General features: G+C 36.6%; 1 protein-coding gene across 9 annotated transcripts in view; it reads right to left on the bottom strand.

Moving 5' to 3' along the window:
* The window catches only part of ZMYND11 (zinc finger MYND-type containing 11), a 132428-nt gene that overhangs the window by 26842 nt on the left and 84537 nt on the right, over positions 1–21049 (bottom strand). For 3 of the 9 annotated variants that reach the window (XM_027775421.1, XM_006141345.3, XM_006141344.3), the window contains exons 3-5: positions 18421–18580; positions 8635–8679; positions 5566–5727 (exon numbers count right to left, since the gene is read on the bottom strand). In XM_027775421.1, coding sequence (XP_027631222.1) covers positions 5566–5727; positions 8635–8679; positions 18421–18580 — 367 coding nt within the window. Of the gene's footprint in view, positions 1–5565; positions 5728–6190; positions 6284–8634; positions 8680–18420; positions 18581–21049 lie in introns of those variants that run through there. The other 6 variants (XM_006141349.3, XM_027775431.1, XM_006141348.3 and 3 more) reach the window with 3 other exon arrangements.

Raw genomic sequence — 21049 nt, forward strand, 5'->3', positions numbered from 1 at the left:
AATTCTCACAAGTCTTCATTATAGCTTGATTGGGAGACAAATGCCAGGCCACTCGCAAGAAGTCAACATTTTACACCGGAAAGATACTTCTCTTAGAGTAATGTGGGCATTCAGAATGTGAATGCTCCAAAATTGCACAAATATGGAATTCACAAGCCATATATGGCAAACTGAAATCCAGTTTCTCAATCTACAAGCCACACTTCAGGGCTCGATAGACACAGGGGGCTTAGTGGCTCATGCTGGACACACAGAGAGGCCATTTCCACAGCGCTGAGAAGACACGGCTTGCATTGCTCTAACGGGCAATGAGGGGCCAACCTTGCAGGTGTCCTGGGCTTCTTATGACCAACTACCTTACCCAAGTATTAAAGAAAAGAAAATTTCAGTAGTTACTACTCATAGTATCAAGATTTTCACCAGCAAGCTTTTAGGCTAGCAAATGTTCAGTGCACACATGTATGAACACACACACATGCACAAACACATATGTGCACGTACACACACACACACACACACACACACACACATACAGAGGTCTGCCTCTAACCATGACATCAAAGAATGAAATAACAGTGTAACTTGGAAACTATATAAAAATGAAGCAAAATTTAAATGATACATCTATTCTTATCTTATCAAAATGTAAACAAAAAGTTGAAAAAATACTTTCATGGGCTGTCAGTGTAAATGGGCATAACTTTCTCAAAGACAAGTTGACAACTTTCATCAAAAATTTAAACGTGCATACTTTCCTTTAAATTTAAGAATTCCACTTCAGTGAACTTAACCTACCCAAAAGTGGTCAGATAGAATGATATATCTATACGAAATGATTTTCTTCCATTTTAGAAAATATAATGAACTGTATTGTGTTTTAAAGGTATTTCTGTTATATAAATAACATCTTAAAAGCTTTCATAAAAAGGTACTATTTCCTCATTTTCTTTCCTGGAAAATTAATGTGTTTCAAGAAAGCAGATTTCAAATACATTTAAATAAAATAAAATATGAACTTCATTCACTCAGAAATAGAACACAAGGCATGATTTTCAACAGAGCAATATGAATATCTCCTATGACAGAAGAGTTTCAGTGTAGAACAGTAGAAACTATATAAATATGCAATTAATGGGGAATTTGTTAAATTATGGCATGCCCTTTTAAAGTATAATATGTAGAAGAAAAAATATGTCTGGGACATATTTGAGTAGAAATAAACTAGCTTTACTTGGGACCAGCAGATGGCAAAATAGTTACATCATTGGACTCCCACATAGTCAACCATGGTTCAAGTCCTAGATCTGGGGTCTTAAAAAAAAAAAAAAAAAAACACCAGCCATGTGTGCATGCATGCCCAAAATCCAGAGAGGAAAATGGAATAGCAGGGATTGTGGTATGACCATGCCCTCCCTGGGGGGTGATTTCTTGCTTTCTGTCTCTCTAGCGAGCACACACATGCTATAGCAAAAAATCTCTCTCTCAGAAAAGGAAATAAACTAGCTATATTTCAAGAATGTATGTAAAGTTATATAGATACTGATACAACCACACAACACACACACACACACACACACACACACACACACACACACATAGGGAAAAGTCCATGAGGACATTCATGTACTACAGAAGATTTCTGGGGATTTTGCTTTTTTCTTCTTCAAAATTATTTGAATATTTTATAGGAAATTTTTAAAAATAAATTTTAAATGTCTCTTTTAAGAATTATTTTATTTAACTTTATCTATTTATTTTAATTGACCAGAGGAGGACAGAGAGAGAAAGAGAAAGAACAAGAGAGAGGTAAAGTGAAAAAGCAAGTCACCAGGTTCGGGACTTGAACTGATTGGCCATGTGGGAGTCCAGCATCCTTAACCACCATGCCACTTGCCAGCCCTAAATGTCTTTTTAAAATTTCAACAAAAGTATGAATCTGGATAATGCTCAAACTTTTTTTTTTCGCTATAGGGCACGTGCGCGCGCCAGACAGACAGAGACAGACATAGAGACAGAAAGCGAGAAATCACCCCCCGGGGGGATGGTCACGCTGCAATCCCTTCTCCTCCATTCTCCTCTTGGGATCTTGGGCACACACGCACAAGCGCCCGGCGTGAGTTTTAAGCCACCGGGTCCTGGATGCAAACCGCGGTTGACTACGTGGGAGTCCAGCGACATAGCCATTACGCTAACTGCTGGTTCCCATAAAAGTCATTTTTAATTGAGGGAAAAAGCCTAATACTACCTTTTTAAAATAGTTTAGCCGGTGAGATAAAGCTATTTGAGTGGAATGAAATCTGGAAACACAGACGATAGTTGAGGGACAGGGAGCCTGTTCTCAATAACTTTTTCAGTATTGTAAGGAACAGAAGTTATGTTAAGAATGAACAGGGACCAGCAGATGGTGTAATGGTTACATCGTTGGACTCCCACGTTGGCTGACTGTGGTTCGAGCCTAGGACCCAGAGGCTTGAAACACACACCAGGCGTTTGTGCACTCATGCCCAAGATCCCAAGAAGAGAATGGAGAAGGGATTGGAGTGAGGCCATACTCCCAGGGGGTGATTTCTCACTTTCTCTGTCTCTCTGGTGAGCACACGTGCACTATAGCGAAAATCTCTCTTAAAAAAAGGATGAATAGTTTTCAAATCACTATAAAGTATAAGATTGAGAATTATTTTAATCTTTAAGTTTAGGTGGTAACAGTTGGCTTCCATTTGCTGTTTTTACCTGCGTTAAAATTTAGCTCTGGCATTTTATCTTCAAAATTTCTTATTAGTTTATCTAATTAATCTACATTCTTCCCAAACAACTGAAAATAGAGTAGGAAGTTATTCTGATTTGGAACTATATTCTTGAGCTTGGGTCTATAGATTGGGAGGTTTTTTAGCCCAAGAATATTTGAGTCTTGTTAGTCATACTTCATCACATTTTTTAAAAATGGCTTTACTTGAAGTTTTGACACTTTGCTTTAAAAAACAAATTAACCAAAATTTCCCCTTGAAATTTTGTAAAAAAATTTCATCAGCACGTCAAAGTTATTATTACCTCTTCTCCCAGGAAAGGAATTGTTAGCACTTATCTTTTTCTTGAATATAGCTAACAAAACAATAGACTGGATCTAAGATGGAAATAACTACTTGTTTAGAAGTTTTTTTTTCAAGAATTATTTTATTTAACTTTATTTATTTATTTATTTATTTTTAGATTTGACCAGAGAAGGACCAGAAAGAGAGAAAGTGAGAAAGCAAGTTGCCAGGTCTGAGACTTCAACCGTGGTTGTCCAAGTGGGAGTCCAGCACCCTTATCCACCATGCCACCTGCTAGCTCCCTTCTTTAGAAGTTTTAAAGCTCAAGTTAGAACTCCCTATCTTCAACCTAGAAAATAGGCTTTTTAAGCCTTCCCAGGAAGTAGGCTTAAAATGAATGTGTAATTCAAGGTTCTGTATTGATTTACAGAATCATTTCAGTAAAAATATCATATCTAGATCAACAATGGTAAAAATAAAGCCAAAGAGGAAAAAAAAAAAAAAAACAGGAAAGGAGAATTATTTTGCTGTATGAATCAATAAAACTGTTAGTTTTCTTCTTTTTTTTTTAATCATCTAATCAATTAAGAGTAGAACAAACACAAAAAGAAAATGTAATTGGTGGGACCAGCAGTTGGCACAATGGCTATGTCACTGGACTCCCATGTAGTCAACTGTGGTTCGAGTTCCGGACATGGTGGCTTAATCTCATGCCGAGTGTGTGTGCATGTGTGCCCAAGATCCCGAGAGGAGAATGGAGGAGAAGGGACTGTGGCATGGCCATTCTGGCAAGCACACGTGCTCTACAGCAAAAACCTCTCAAAGAAAAAAAGAAAGAAAGAAAATGGAATCGGAAAACTTGATATTGATCCTTTTGGTAGAAATAGTAACATTTCCTTCAAAAAAATTAAAATTGTTTAATTTCCATTCTTAACATGAGAAGAGTTAAAACATCTACAGTGAAGTTTAACTCACTCTCAAAAATCCCAGTATTTTTGTTTAAATTCTTTACTACAAAAAGAAACACTAAATATTAGACATGAAAAAGCTATGGCTACAGACACAGGTACACCCAGAATGTACTTCCAATTCCTGCATCCATATTACAATTCCCTTTGACCAGTGACATTGCCACTTTTTTCCTTTTACATTTTTATTACTGTAGTGATCATGTTCTTAAAATCTGACAAATTTTTGTTCTCCCTAGTATACATTTTTACCAGAAAACAGAAGATACGTCTTTGGTTTTTAAATGCACAATCCAAATCCATGAGAAACTGGAATAGAAATTATTAATGCAGCTCCTTTACTCAAAATTATGACTAGTTAAGCCACTGCTTACACTAATGTCTTGTATATGTCAAAGAGAAGGTCGACAGCTTCTGCCTTGACTCCAGTGTACTCAGAGATTTTTATTACTTGTATGACATGCAGGCTTTTTATAAAGTCATTATGAAGCTTTTTTCTTTTTTTTTTTTTTTAATGCTAACCCAACTGCCTCCTGTTTGCCTACTGGCTATGTAGAGTATTGTTGGTAAGATGAAGAACACTTGGGTAATTACAAAGCCATAGTTACTTAGGGAAGACTAGAATATATGGTATACTTTGCTCGCCATACTAACAGAAATTTTTGACTAAGGTCAAAGAGGGAGAAATTTATGAAAATAAAAACCTCTTGTGGAAGAGTAATTGAACATTAAAATTACTCAAGTGTTATAAAATGTCTTCACGAACTGAATTCATGAGTAGTCTGGACAGTTTGCATGGTTCCAAATAAATATGTTAATAATAGCAAGTGTAAACCAATAGAAGCTGCAGTAATAAATTCCTTACTGGGTGCTGACGAAGCCACATGTAATGTAGTATTCACATCACTCGTGTACACAGACATACCACATTCTGTAACCAACAATCACAGCATGTATATTCCGCAAGGGAAAAATGAATCAACATAATTGCGGTATGTATCTATTTTACCTACCGGGCAATTTCACTGTGCTTTAAATAAAGTAATTACAATTCTTTTTACAGTGTCCCATCCCTCCACATTCAAAATAAAATATAAGCAGAAAATAAACTAACTCATGGTATGACAAAAATAAAGGCAACGTTATAGGGGAAATAGATAAAGAATGCATTCGACAATGTGCCTTTTGCTAACTGTGTTCTCTGGGTAGCATAAATTGTGCAGTTTATCACAAAGTACTTATTGAACAGATCTTGGTATGGTGTAATAGTTCTTATTTCCGAAGTCTATCCATTAAAGTAACATATCATCCAGAGGCAGGTATAAAGTGAGGAAAGAAAGTATATTTCTACATGATTAACGCTTTCTGCAATCCGCACCCTGAAATATGGCCCGTGTTCTGTGATGTCGACTTCTGAGTGCCCTGTGTTCATTTACCGTCATTTTAGCAGACAGCCCCCACCCACCCCCAGTACTTTACCCATTAACCTGGCAAGACCACCTGGGATAACTTTGTGAAGCTATTGTTTCCACCCTCTAACCAGCACATGAAAGCTCATAGGTACTCACCCTGCAAACTGGGCACAGCCAGTGACTACTGCTGTCTCTAAGCCTGAACTCATCAGACAAACACTTGGAATGATACACACGAAAACACAGGTCACATATCAACACCTCTCCAGGCAAATGGCATTCAAAACAATACCAGTCATGATTTTCTGTTTCCCAGTCCTACAAAAAATACAAAATAATTTCGTATGACATTTTGTCAATATCTGCAATGACTAAGAACAAAATTGAAACTAAAGTCCATCAGAAGTTAGGCATTATACACAATTTTAGACATTTACTGTGTTAAAACAAGAGGGAAAATACCTAGAAATTTATTTCTTTAAATTTTAAATTCTTTCCTAAACAGTATTTAATATTCAGAAATATCTTAAGGTAGTCTAACAGCAAAACCAGTCAAAAATGAGATAAGCCCAAAGCCAATCCCAGGTCTAACATCTTTCAATTTTTAATATAATCTAAGGAATAATTTCCTCAGTAAACTGAGTACCCCAAAGCCAACCTATATCTTAATATTTCAAATAAAACAAACCTTTGTTTTGTTCTGCTTTTTTTTTTAAAAAAAATATTTAAGTACTTGGCATACTGTGGGAACAGAGAGAATAGTAATAAATGTGATGCTCACTATTCTTATCTTCTCATCCATGGTATTGGATGCTTTATTGAAAATAACCATTAATCAGAATGTCCGTGTTCTGATAGGTTGTCAAATTTCAGGGTCTGTTGAATTTGGAAAAATAAATTGAAAATGTAAAACTAAAGGTTTAATCACATTGCTCAAAGGAGATTACCATACAAAATAAAAAAAAAAAAAAAGGAAGTAGGCATATTTCCCAATTGTGACTCTTCCTACAAATAAAGAACGTGACTGCAGGTACACAGGCGTTCTTCAACCTGTTCTTATTTGTGACACTTTTTCGTACAACCGATACCATTTAAACTAAAACTATGAAGACTGTTAGATGTTCTTAGTTTAGAATTCATTCTTCATAAGTATCACCCAGCTCTTATTAAAAAATAGTTATGTTAAGAGTGATGGATGAATTCTAGATGTGGTAACCAAATGAACAAGGGTAAAATCCAGAGTTAGTACAATCAAGGCCACTCCAGTAGGGAGACTGACACTCCAAGGACTGTTCTGCCATCATTTTCTTTTTATGAATCATTATCTACACTCTTCCCAAGGTTGAGTAACTTTCTCCTTTCTTATAGTTTCAAAACTCTCCTAGTCAAGCAGCTTCTATGTAGCCCTCATTTAGAAAGCAGAGACTTCTTCAGAAGCTAAGTTCGAATGTATTATGGCCTGACCAAATCTGAGTACCAGTATCCTCTCCTTCAAAAGATTCACTAATGTTCTAGAATTCATGTCTTCCAACCCATAACCAGAGTCAGACCTAGAGTACAGCAGAAAGTCCTGCAGTAAAAGTAAGCTTTCCGAGTTTGTTGTTGTTGCTAAGCAACTGGCAGTCTTTATTGACCAAAGTAATAGAGAAAACTACATGACCATTTTTAGTTATTTCCTACAGATGTATATAGGCTGCAAATTCCCTTTGGTGGAGTAATTTAAGTTGGACTACAACCATAAAATATTAATTTACATAAAACTCTGATTATGCATGGGAGAAAAACGAAATCTATCCCCCAAGTCTGACACGGTGGCACCATATAGTCATAATATACATGTGTGGTGCTTAGCTGTATTACAACAAGTCATTGGTGTATTCATTTCAGATAGTTTATATGTAAATTATACTTTAGCAGTTTCAATTTTTATATCCAAAAGTATTGGCGAATTAGATTCAATGGTGATAAGATAGCTTGTTCTACTTTGAATTCACAGAACACTTTCTGAATTTAAAACAAAGTGTTTCAGATTTTTTTTTCAAAGCATAAAGGATTCAGGGTGGCTTAAATGGAATTCATTATTAACTCTAGAAACTGCCATTTTTCATCATTTGAATTTTTAATATTAATTTATCTTCATGTGATAGAATGGTAGTTGCTAGGTTAAGAAAGAGAAGCAAGAATACGATTTTAGGCATAGCTCTACTCTCTATTACCTCCTACCTTTATTCCTATCCTTTTCCAAACACCATAAAATGAAAGTGAAAGTGGACCTTTCTTCTATGGGGTGTTTAATTCTAGCTCTAGTTTTTCATATCTATAAAGAAATGAAAGTACAATTCACATGAAGTAAAAGTAGAGAAATACTTGGATATACATTTATTTATATAGTGACATATAACTAACTCCATTGTATTATATTTTTTAAAAAAGTATGGGTGGGGCCAGTAGGTGGTGTGGTGGTTAAGGCAGTGGGACTCCTGTATAGTTGACGGTGGTTTGAGTCCTAGATTTGGCAGCTTGAAATTCACACCATATACGTGTGCACACATGCCCGAAATCCTAGGAAAATAGAGAAAAGGGGATTGTGGTGCGGCCACCCCCTTTGGGGGGGGGGGATTTCTCACCTTTCTCTCACTGTCTGTCTTTCTCTGTCTCTCTCTGGTGAGAACATGCACCCTATGGCAAAAATCTGGAAAGAAAAAACAAAAACAAGTATGGGCTGGGGAACGCAGAATCATGGCAATAGCTGTTTAGAATACATGAGACATGCAAAAGTCAAGTTCAAAAGTTACTAGATTCTGAACGCAGGAAGCATTTTTCTAAGGTTTAATACTATAGGCATGTTTATGATAGGCCAAGTTGTCTACAATTTCCTTTTTAATGAATAGAAATCATTTTATACAGTGCTTTTGACTAACATTCAATAACTACGCCAATAAACTAAGTTTGCATTTTCACTGGATTCCACCAGATGTCATTAGCTACTCTAGAAACAGCCTGCTTAATAACATATGTGAAATTCCACTTCAAATAAGAAAGCTTTATAAAAGCAAACCTACTAGCACAAAATTCCAAACTAGAAGCAATGTAAAGATAGTATGGTTTTAACAAACAATTCTAGCAAGAGTTAACTAAGCTAAGTCTAAAGTAAGATAGAAATGTAATACCGGAAAAAAAAAAAAAAGGCAGAAGTAAGTATAACATAGTGCAAAATTAGTTCACCTTGTTTGGGGTTGCTGTCCTGGAGAAAGGCTGCATACTGTAGGCCTTTCAAAATAAAAACAAAATAATCTTGGTCTCTCTACTATAACTTTGCTCAATATCAGGCAATACACAGGGCTAAAGGGATTTCATACATGGTCAAACTATTATTTGCTATATGACTTATACTATGTTCAGATGATATTAACGGATAACCTATCAATGTGTGAATCATTCATGAACAGACACCAGCATGCAAACTTAAGAGTCATTATTAGTTGAAGAGGAAACTTTTCATACTAACAGGAAAACTACAAATAGACGTTGAGAAAGTCTCTTTCCAGGAATTCATGTACCATGAGACCTATGATGATGTTAGAAAAATATTTTCTTAATAAATTTGGTGCCATTATAACTTTGCACAAGATCCTGAATGTGTATCTAACTGAGCTAAAACTGGTCCACTTTGGATTTCTTAAAAACTGGAAGTGATATTGAGTTTACCACTCTAGTAACTCAATACCTCACCATGGTATGAAATTTATATGGGAGTCTTCAGAACCTGGTAGGAAAAAAATCCCCCATCTAGCAGCTGCCTACTGATCTATGTCTCTGTCTTCCATAGAGCGTTTGGTTAAGGCTCTGGAACCAGACTGGTTCACATCCTGCCCTCGGCACCCACGGCTTTGTAATCAGGGCAGAAGGCTTAGCTTCTCTGTCATTTTCTACCTGTAAAAGGAACAAAATGATAGTACCTAGTTTACAGGGTTTTCTTAGACTCAAATAGTTAACACATAGAGAGTCCTTAGAAGAGTGCCTAGAACAAGGCAGACACTCGGGAAATGTTAAGTGGTGTTAAGATGATCTACTTGGTGTACAGGACAGGAACTGACCAGGTCACAAATGATAGAACATGCTTATAGTTATGTGTAGGTACGTGTTTCTTTTCCAGGCACTTTGAAATTCATTATCACATCTTCTACAACATTTCTGTAAGCTAAATAGAGCAAGAAATATTATTAACTCCAATTTAGAGACAAACTGAAGCACAGAATTGTTAGTCATATAGCAAAGGGGATGAGTAAAAGAATACTTAGAATAAGATGTTACAAATTACAATCTGCCCTCATCAGAATTCAAAAGCAATCTTAATTTATACAGTAATTTTCTATTTCTACTTAATGAGTAGAGACATATTACACTACCAAATATGTGTGCTTGATATGGTATTTTAACATAGACATAATTTAAAACTAATTCTCTTCAATTCTGGGTTTAGTTTAATTCTGTTTAAAAAATTCAGTTAATTAGGAGGTAAGGATTTGATGGTTGCATAGTTCTAGTAATTTAAAATATTATTTGCCTTTAAAATAAAAATATTACAGCACTGTTCAGTGAAACAGAATTTAGACAGAAGGAGAATGAAAATCAGAAAGAACTCATGCACACACATACGTACACACACACACACAAGCAACGTGAGTGGAAAAAAATATAACAGGATAGTATGACCCCAGAATATTCTACTAAATGAAATGGCAATTCTTTACCAAAGCAGGAATAATTTCTGATTATAAATATATGACAGTTTAAATGTACATAGAAGCATAGTGTAACTGGTTTCTAATTAACTAAAAATCACCAATATTTTACTTAGAAAAAAAGATCATTTAATGTTTATAACTGAGGAAGGGAATGGATGTTTGGAAAGAATGTGTAATCTGTACATAATTAGATAAATAGAATAAAATATATTTCGCAGTAAAAAAGGAAATCAACAGTACCCAGGGGCATCAAGTTTTGCACTTAAGGTATTTAAAACATATGACTGTTTACTGTAATTTCAGCAAGAAAAAGGCACACATCTAATCTCTGTAAAACATCCTTACCGTAACGTGCTATATTCATGAAAAATTTTGGGAGGATCAAGCTCAATTTGAACTTAGTCTCTCTTCCTATTTTTCTCAAGAACAAAGCAAGAGACCACTTCTAGCCATGGGTACTTAAGGTGTCATAAATATTAAGCAAATGAGAAAAAGTGAAAAATACAAAATGTACTCAATCTTTTCATTTAAAAGATGCTCTGAGTCAGATATTCATCTGGTGGTGAAGGTGCTGGATCCCACATGGCTGACTGTGCAGTTTGCATCGTGGACCAGTGGCTTGGAAAACAATTCCAGGTGTGTGTCCGTGCCGAAAAATCCTGAGAGGAAAACCGAGAAGTGATGGCAGTGTGCCCATCCTTTCTGAAAGTGATTTCTCTCTCTCTCTCTCTCCCTGTCTAATGAGCACATGGCACCCTTATAGCAAAAACTAAACAAAATAAAAAGATGCCCTTGCAAAAAATGCAAGCTATAGTCAGTTCCTAAACTGATCATTTTTTTGTGTACCAACATAAACTATGAAAGAAGAAAAGAGGTCCTGTCCAAATTTAGCAGGTAAGTAAAAGAAGTAGTTATACAATATATTTTTCTAACATTTTTAAATCATCCTCAACACGCCTGGTAACTGAACTATTTAATGCCAAATCAAACGTATCTGTCACATAATAGCATTTTATGAATAGGAATAGTTTCAAAATACAAATTTAGGGACCAGCAGATGGCATAATGGTTATGTCACTGGACTCCCACAAAGCCAACGATGGTGCAAGTCCTGGACCTGGAGGCTTGAAACTCACACGAGGCATGTGTGCATGCCCAAAATCCCCAAGAGCAGAATGGAGAGGAAAGAACGATGGCGAGGCCATGCCCCCTAGGGGATGATTTCTCACTTTCTCTCTCCAGCAAGTGTGTGCTTCCTATAGCAAAAATATCTCTTTAAAAAAAAAATGTTTCATCTGTTTTATCTGCAAATGATCCACAACTCAAGATTACCTGTCTTACTATACTACACTAAATGCTTTGGTAAGATTTTCCTATCTTAGAGAAAAATGGACTACTTTTAAATGTTTGACTGAAGAGATTAACTTATACAGTAATGCACTGCTTAATGATGGGGATGTGTGGGGCAATTTCCTCCCAGGGTCAATATCAGCGTGTTCGTACACAAACCTCGGTAATACAGCCTCCTGCACAGGCAGGCTGGATAGTGTAATCTTAGGACCACCATCACAGATGCAGTCTGTTGTTAACAGAAAGGTTGCTCCACAGCACACAACTGTACATACTGAAGAGAGCTACTAAATACCAAACTTAACTAAGACCTGCAGGTGGTGAAATTCTGCCCAAGGAACACATGACTCAAGTTATAAGAATAAAGGGGATGAACTACTGTGAAGAAATATGACTTGAATCTAGCCATCTCCATGTGTATTTCTTTAGAGAAAGCAAATAAAGGAAGAATTTATAAGCTCATGAGAACATGTAGTAATTCTTTTTTCATGTGTATTTCTTAGAGAAAGCAAATAAAGGAAGAAATTACAAGCTCATGAGAACATGTAGTAATTCTTTTTTAAAAAACCAAAGAGATAAAAGTCTTGATATGATAAACTGCTGAATGGTCAGACATCAACAGTTTTACTCTGTGCCTTAAGGTCCAATGGCCTTTGACCAATATAATTTCAAAAGCTACAAAAAACACCTTTAGACAAATTATTTGGGCCCTATGAGTTGTGTTCATGATATACCAATCTGGAAGTTTCAGATGACCATAGGAAATTTACTAGAGTGTTTCCCAGATTTAGCAAGTTTGTCAGTTTAAAAATTGGTTGGTACAGGGGCCGGCAAGTGGCATGCTGGTTAGGGCACTGGACTCCTACATGGCTGACTGTGGTTCAATTCTTGGACCTGGCAGCTTGCTCTCTCACTTTCCCTGTCTCTCTCTCTCTCTCATTAAATTGAAAAATGATAATGATAAATAAAATTACATAATTCTTTTCTTTAAAGTTGCTTGGTATATATACTTATGCTTACTTACTCATATAAAAAAAACTATTTCAAATTTGGAGTAGCCTCATTTTTAATAAGTATTTTTTCATTCTGCCACCTCATGTAAACATATTTGAAATATCACCATGAAGATGCTTATTTACTGCCTGATTTCATCACAGTTTCTCTGAATGAATTATTGCTTACATAGGGGGCTGCAAATGATGATAGGGAGCATCTCAAAATATCTAACAGTCATTCCAGTATAGTAGAAGGAATCTCAGTACCCTGGGGTCCGTAATCAACTTGCAATATTATAGGCTTCCTCTTAGGTTATGTATCATTTTATCCACACATACTGCATTTCGGCTTTTATTAGATAGTTGATGGATTTAATAAAAATAATGCTCAAGGTATGCATTTTTCCAGTTGAAATACACAGTGGGAAAACGGTAGCAGAGGTGGAATAAGAATGTAATACCAACAAACTATCAACTGTATTCCAGTGGCACACGGCAGACTAAAGCCTGGTCTACCTTCTCCTTCTCAGCATCACTGTGGAAGTGAAGACAGGTAGGGTCCACTCTCTGCTGATACAGAGTACCTCAGGAGATAGAGCCTGTGGTACTTTTCAAGAGGAATATACTTTTATCCTCACCTTCAAGTCTACAGCTACAGCCATAGCATCTATTTTCAGAGATGATAAAGGGAAAAGAAGAGTTTTACTACTCAGCTTTAAATGACAGAACTGCCTGAGTAAAGAATATCTGTAGCTCAATTAAATGTTTAAAAGCAAATAACCAAAAACATCCTATACCGCCCCTCCCAAGGCCATATATGAGAAATCTTCAGAAAGTTCATGAAAAGCATGTATTACAAAAAAACTATACAAGGGTCTTAAAATTTTCTTGTACCATAATAAACATATTTTAGTTCCATTTTCTATGAACTTTCTTTAGTCTCATTTAGCTAGCTGACTTTTTCTTTTCCTGATACTGGGTTGGCAAGGGAGCAAGATAAAGGCATACATCTTTCAATAAGAAAACTCAAGTATATGGGGCCAGAGAGTGGCACAGTGGTAATGCACTGCTCTGCAATGCTGGATTCTCAGGGGAAGGTCCCAGGTTCACATCCCAAGGTCTCCCCAGTGTATCCTACACACGTGCGCATGTACCAGTGATCCAGACTAGCTTTGACGGGGCCTGAATTACAGTGTGAGAACCTGTTCGGAACACCTATCTCTGTGTCTCATAGAAGAAATCAATTAATAGGCTTTGACAAAGCTATCAGGTTTTAAGAGGCAGCAGGCAGAGTGATTTGTGCTATAAACAAGGTGGTGAGACTATAAAGGAGGGATCCCAGACACAAACACAAGCATGCAGGAGTCACTGGGCCACAGAATACCTTTGTGCTAATTAGAAAAGGTGACACTTTCACAGACTTTTTTTTTTTTTTGTAAGACCGATTTTTGCTACAGGGTGCGTGGGCTTGCTGGAGAGAGACAGAGATACAGAGAAGAGACAGAAAGCAAGAAATCATCCCCCAGAGGGGATGGCCACACTGCTATCCCTTCTTCATTCTCCTCTCAGGATTTTGGGCACACATACACATGCACCCAGTGTGAGTTTTAAGTCATTGGGTCCAGGACTTGGACTTGAACTGCAGTTGACTAAGTGGGAGTCCAGCAATGTAACCAGTATGCCATCTGCTGGTCCCTCAGAGACATTCTTATTGTATATAGTATTTGTTTTATTAGAATAAGACACTTTGCTGCCATATGCTAGAGAACGATTGACTAAAACTGGAAATATATGGCTGTGGTGTGAATGGTGCTTCCCAAGTTGTGTGGTTCACAAATGAGCCCACCATAGGCAGCAGGCTGCCTGCACAGGCCACAGAGTTACTACCAGTGCACAAAGCTGGCCAGTGTGAGATGTTTGTGCTGAGCCAATTGTAACATAGTTAATGATCTGTCCTTTTAAAGTGTTACTAGGGCATGAAAACTGTGGCATACAGATAACCTCAGGAAAGTCAGGTGTATACTAGTCAGGATAACAAAACACATATATGGTTAGTTTCATTATTTTATAGCTACCTTAAATAAAGATCTTATTTTAATGGGAAACCTCTTTTTAAGTCTTATGTTTGAAGATATACTTTGAAAGTAAAAAGGCACTGATAAGAATTTTTGATGATTTAGTTAGTAAGAAATGTGGGGCCAGCAGACGGTGTAGTAGTTACGTCACTGGACTCTGACATGGCAAGCTGTGGCTCAAGTCCTGAACCTATGACTTAAAATTCATGCCCAGTGGCTTAAAACTCACACCTGGTACCTATGCCCAAGATTCTGAGAGGAGAAAGGAGGAGAAGGGATTGCGGTGTGACCATCCCCCCATGGTAGAGGGGATGATTTCTCCCGCTTTTTATCTCTCCCCTCACTGAGTGGATGCGGCCCATTACAAAAAACTCTCAAAAAAAAAAAAAAAAAAGAAAAGAAAAGAAAAGAAAAAGAATTGTGCTTTTTTCTGCACTATATACAGACATTTTCTTATTTTAAACTTTAAAAAAAAAAACTTTCGAGGGTTTTTCTGTTTTGGGTTTAAGAATTATTTTAGTTAGTTTTATTTATTATTATTATCATTATTATTTTTCAGTTTGATCAGAGAGAGAGAGAGAGGAAGTGAGAAAGCAAGCCACCAGGTCCAAGACTTGAACCGTGGTCGGCCATGTGTGAGTCCAGCCCCTTTAACCACCATGCCACTTGCCGGCCCCTGTTTTGGGTTTTTTTAAAGATAGGGTCTCATAGGGACCAGCAGTTAGCATAATGGCTGTGTCGCTGAACTCCCATGTAGTCGACCGTGGTTCAAGTCCCAGACCCGGTGGCTTAAAACACGCCGGTCATGTGTGCGTGCGTGCCCAAGATCCCGAGAGGAGAATGGAGGAGAAGGGATTGCGGTATGGCCATCCCCTCTGGGGGTGATTTCTCACTTTCCTTCTTACTGTCCCTGCGTCTCTCCAGCAAGTGCACACACTCTAACGCAAAAACTTCTCTGAAAAAATTAAGAATGCTATCTTCTTGTCATGGGCTCCAGAGTGGCTGGAGGTGTGTACCACCACGCCTGGCTTCTCACAGTGGGCAGGAATTGAACCCACCTTGCATGGGGCCTTCGCCTGATGAGTAGAAGCATCAGTCAGCATGCACTACTGTGCCTGGGCCGTTTTACTTCATTTTTAACTGACAATTAGTAATGGTCTATATTGATGGGGTACAATGTGATGTTTCAGTACATGTACATACTGGAATAATCAGACTGGCTAATGAGCATACCATTACCTGAATATTTATCGTGTGTGTGTGTGTGTGTGTGTGTGTGGTGAGAAAAAAAATCCATTCTTTTAACTACTTTGAAATATACATTACTATTAAGTATAGTCATTTTGCTGTAGAGTAGATAACTATTAAGCCTATTTCTGCACTGGTCAAAACTTGCTTCGAGGTGCCAGGTGGTCACACAGAAGTAATACAACTGGACTCACGTGGACAGGTCCATGATCCTGGCCAGCTGGCTTGGGTGTGAGGACTCTGCCTGAGGTGGCTGTCTGTTTATCTCTCATGGAATATGTAAACTTAAAATTGCTTTGAAAACATGGTTATGTACTTTATATGGATAATCGCATATAAATAAGGTAATAAAATAAAATAAATATCAATATACCCTTAATATAGCTGAGGACTGAGAATCTAAGAGATTAAGAAATATCGTCAAGGTCATACAAATAAGTGAAAGCTTGAAATGAAACTGAAACTCCTGTGTATTGTAACACATAAGACCTTATCTTTTTCTATTATACTACATTACTTCTGAATTATAAATATTTACATATTTTATAATTTAGGTACAATTTTTCCTTTGTGCTTTTATGTTACACACGCATATATAGTATTAAAACATTTGTGAATAAAAATGTGGGTTTTTTATTTACATTTAAGATTTCATCTAGAAAAAAAAAGGATGATGCTAAAAATAAATGCACTAAGAACATGTAAAAATTAAAAATAGAATAAAGAGCCTAATATACTGATGAACACAGGCTAAGCTCATTAACTGCTTGTTGAATTAAACTGAGCAAAGAAACCTCAATGTGCGGAAGAAGAAAGCATATGGGAAAGTACGAATCTAAAAAGTAAAGTAAAATCACTTTTACAAAAAAAAGTACACATAATCCATAAACCAAAATCCTGTGAATTAAGTTATACTTACTATTAATATGTATCAATAATATCTCACAATTTATCTGTTTAGTCTTTTACACTAAATCTACACTTTCCAACTGTTTGGGGGTTAGTTTCGTAATTTATATAATATGGAATATTCTGAGTGCATAATAAACTATCAATTATTAACAGCCCTCGTAACTGCCTGATGAAAACAGATTTATATCACATGACATTATTTTTATGTCTTAGCACTTGAAGTTTCTTAACTTGCAACTTAGTTTGATGTTTCGTTAAGGAGACTCAAGGGAAAAATTGTTCTGTTAGAAATATCTCCATTTAAGTTTTCAAGAATACTTTGCCCAAACCAAATGAGATCAGCGAAAGTAAAGAATTTTTTCTTCGCTGTTTTCTATTTGTGGGAAATGGGAATTCTCTTTTCTAAAGCATAGAAAGCACAGATAAAATTAACTTTAAAAAGCACGCTAAAATGCAACCATTTTTCTAGGTTCATAACGTAATTGCAGCTCCTTCTGTGACCCAGCTCCCAACAGAAACCGTGTTGGTGGGTGCACGACCCTCAGACCTGACAGCTATGTCTGCTGGCCCATCTGCTATACAGCAAAGAAAACAAGTAAATGCCAAGTTCTGGGAAGATGAAAAACTATTTCAAATATTGTACGTCATGTTTATGATTTTAGAAATTAATTCTCTAAACTTTTAGAATTCATGACAAAACACTCTCAAAATATCCAGTTACTACATGCATTCGTTCTAAAAACTATCAGGTCATCGAAAAAGTCATGACACATTTTTGCATAGAAAAATACACCTTGACTTTTCCGATGACCCAATATTAAAAATCAATATCTATATATTTAAAACCTATCACCTCAAGTGATGCTCATTTGTAAAAAAAATAATAATAATAATAAAGAAAAAATAAGGCCTTTCTCATCAAGGTAATTAAAATGTCAAAAGAAAATAAAGTAGGAAGATAAAAGTATTACACATGAAACCAATCTTTACATATACATATAAAAATGTATTTAATATGTGCCTCTGAGTATAAAGTTATATAGAGAAAGGAAACATGAGAAGATTAAAAATATCTTGACTTAAAAAGGAGTCAAAGAACCAGGTAAAACATAAAGAATCAACTTGTGTCTTTCTTATGTGTCTCCTGTTCTAGTGCACAAAATCTGCAACGGTCTTCAGTCAGTGAAGATGCTGGCCGCCCACAGAATCCACTTGGAACTTCTATATTCTAACACAGAATTCCCACTGAACATGCCTGGGGTCTGAGGCCATCCATCCCAAAGTGAGACTGTTGTCCTTAAGACAATGTTTCCTTTTCAGTCTGTCTATATGGCATCAAGATTACCCAGCATTGAAACATTTTTTCCTAATTTTTACTGAAAAACCACTTGGAATGCAACTAATTGTGTGTACATTAGAAAGTTTTTGTTTTTTGTTTTCTTATTTTTTTTTTGTTTTTAGTTTTTTAATTCAAGGTAACATAGACAGTAAAAGCAGGCTCTTTGTAATCTCCAAAATAATCAGTAGGGACAAAAAAAAAAAACTACCAGTGTAGAGCCTTAATGTGAATAAAATGTTAAAATGAAATACAATTAAACTTCTGAAAATTAATTTCCATAGTTTGTATCTAAGCAATGTTCAAAAACAGGAAGTCTCTAAGTTCATCAAATAAAATATACTTACAATCTCATCTCCTGGCAACCAATATCCTTCTTGTTCAATACCAGCTTTTGAACCTTTGCAGCCCACTGTCAGAGTTTCGACAATAAGACCATCTTTCACAGCTAAGCTCAGCTGACGGGTGGTCTCTTTTGGATGCATACCGTGGACTCGAGACATATACCTGAACACAGAGGAAGAACAAATTTAAAAATCCCTCAGTGTTGAAAAGTAAAAATTAATAAAAGTAAGAAAATGGAGGTGATTGGTTTCACTTTCATTATGACTCGTGTTTATGAGAGCCCTGTTGAAAGAAAGAAAAAAAAGAGCCCTTAATATTTAACTGTTCCAAATATCGTGGTATTTTTTAAAACCTAAGTTTTATCCTGTTTGTCGAGAAAATAGTATTTGTTCAAAAGAGTCCCAAACCAGCGAATACAAATCACTTAACAGATTTTAGTCAAACGGTTCATTTAGTTTTGGTTTCTGGAACTATTACCAATGACCTCCTACTCTGCAGATTCTGACTTTAGAACTTTATAATTCCCAACTAGAGGACTTTATCACTACGGAAGTGTTCTGTAATACTTTTACTCCAAACCCAGGAAGTGATACCAGAGAAAATAAAGAAATGACCTAGTAGTTGTCAACACACAAAGAAAACATGAGTGCATGTTATGAAGACACTTCAAAAAGTTCATGGAGGGACCAGCAGTTAGCATAATGGCTATGTTGCTGGACACCCACGTAGTCGACCGTGGTTTGCATCCCAGACCCAGTGGCTTAAAACTCACGCCGGACACGTGTCGTGTGCGTGCGTGCCCAAGATCCCAAGAGGAGAACGGAGGAGTAGGGATTGAGGCGTGGCCATCTCCCCTGGGGGGTGATTTCTCGCTTTCTGTCTCTCTGTCTTTCTCTGTCTGGCAAGTGCACGCACCCTATAGCAAAAACCTCTAAAAAAAAAAAAAAAAGTTCATGGAAAAAATGGAATTAAAGTCCATTATTTCTGTGCAAAAAATTTTTGAAATCTATGCAGTTTTTTCATAATATACATTTTCCATAAACTTTTTGAAGATACTACATATACTCTGGATTGAGTTGCTGAAACACACAAATGTTCTGATCTTTTTGTTGTTGTTCTGCCAGAGGGTACATGCACTCAACGGAGAGAGAGAAGACAAAAGCACCTCGCGTTGGGGCATGGTCACACCACAATCTGTTCTCCATTTCTGCATCCCATTGGGACTTGGAGCACACACGCAAACATTCAAGGGGTGTTCTTCAAGCTGCCAGGGTCAAGACGAGAACGGCACAGTCAGCCATGAGGGATCTAGCTTCCTTAACCACCATGTCACAGGGCTGGCCCCATTGTATTTAATTGTAAATAAAACAAAAAGAAATAGTCCAAATAGACCCTGGAACACAGGCATTACTATAGTTTCCATTGTAGTCATCAGTCACATTTAACCCACATTAACATCTGGCATATTTTGCTTTATTTAAAAATTAAAATGTTATTGGGCCAATAGTTAGCATAGAGGTTAAGATGGCTGGACCCACATGGCTGATTGTGTGGTTCAAAAGTTCTGGAACCAGCCGCTTGAAAAACATTCTGAATGCATGGGCATGCATGCTCCAAATCCCTAGAATAGAGAAGGTATGGCAGTATGACCATACCCCCTGCAGGTGGGAGAGGTGATTTCTGACTCTCTCCCTCTGCTTCTCTCCAGCAAGCACCTGTGCTCTATAGCAAAACTAAAACTAAACTGAAACATTACAGAAGTAGTTGAATGTGTGCCACTTTCCATTCTCCTCCAAATAAACTCTAATACTGATACACACACACACACACACAATGTGGAGATATATACATATGTATACACATACACACACACATATAAATCAGTGTATCTGTGTGTGAGTCTGTGTGTGTGTGTGTGTATGTATCTCCGGTAAACTACTGGACTTCAAAAAGTCCTTATAACATCCAGATTAAAAAAAAAAAAATTATGAGACAAACCAGACTGGCCTCAACCTTCTCCAGATAAATATCCCATGCTAAAAAAACAGAGGGGTAATGCCTATCACATACTCAAGGAAATAAAGTATGACATAAGAATTTCAGATCTGATTAGTGTGTCATTCAAGTATCAAAGCAACAATCTTGAAAATACAAAAACTCAACATTAAAGAACCTTCTAAACTCAGATGAAGAATTTTAACATGGAAAACCAGTAATTCCCTGAAAAAAGAGACTAAAGATGAGCATTTGCATTTTCAGTATATGCAAGATAACTCACTCTGTTTTCTGCCTGTTTTTTCTCTCACCTACATAAGGACTAAGACTGAAAGAAATGTAGTCCATGGTTACGGAACAGAACTGAACATTAACACTGACAACGGACACATGCTGTAATTCACAAAATGGGGGATGTAGGAACGGAAGGGGGGATTTTGTTTACACTCATTTTGTCACTTTTTCTGACTAATAGTCAAAATATTAAAAGCGATAAATCTTGTAGTAAAGGTATAAATATATTTTGATATATAAAAGTCAATAACTGAAGCTTAGAAAGTAGGGAAGGGTAGTAGTGAAAACGTACTAATTTCCCCACTGTTTCCAGTAAACAATCAATTTAAAAACTATCTTAGG

This window comes from Tupaia chinensis, unplaced genomic scaffold, assembly GCF_000334495.1.
Source record: "Tupaia chinensis unplaced genomic scaffold, TupChi_1.0 Scaffold000052_1, whole genome shotgun sequence".
In the NCBI taxonomy this organism is placed as follows: domain Eukaryota; kingdom Metazoa; phylum Chordata; class Mammalia; order Scandentia; family Tupaiidae; genus Tupaia; species Tupaia belangeri.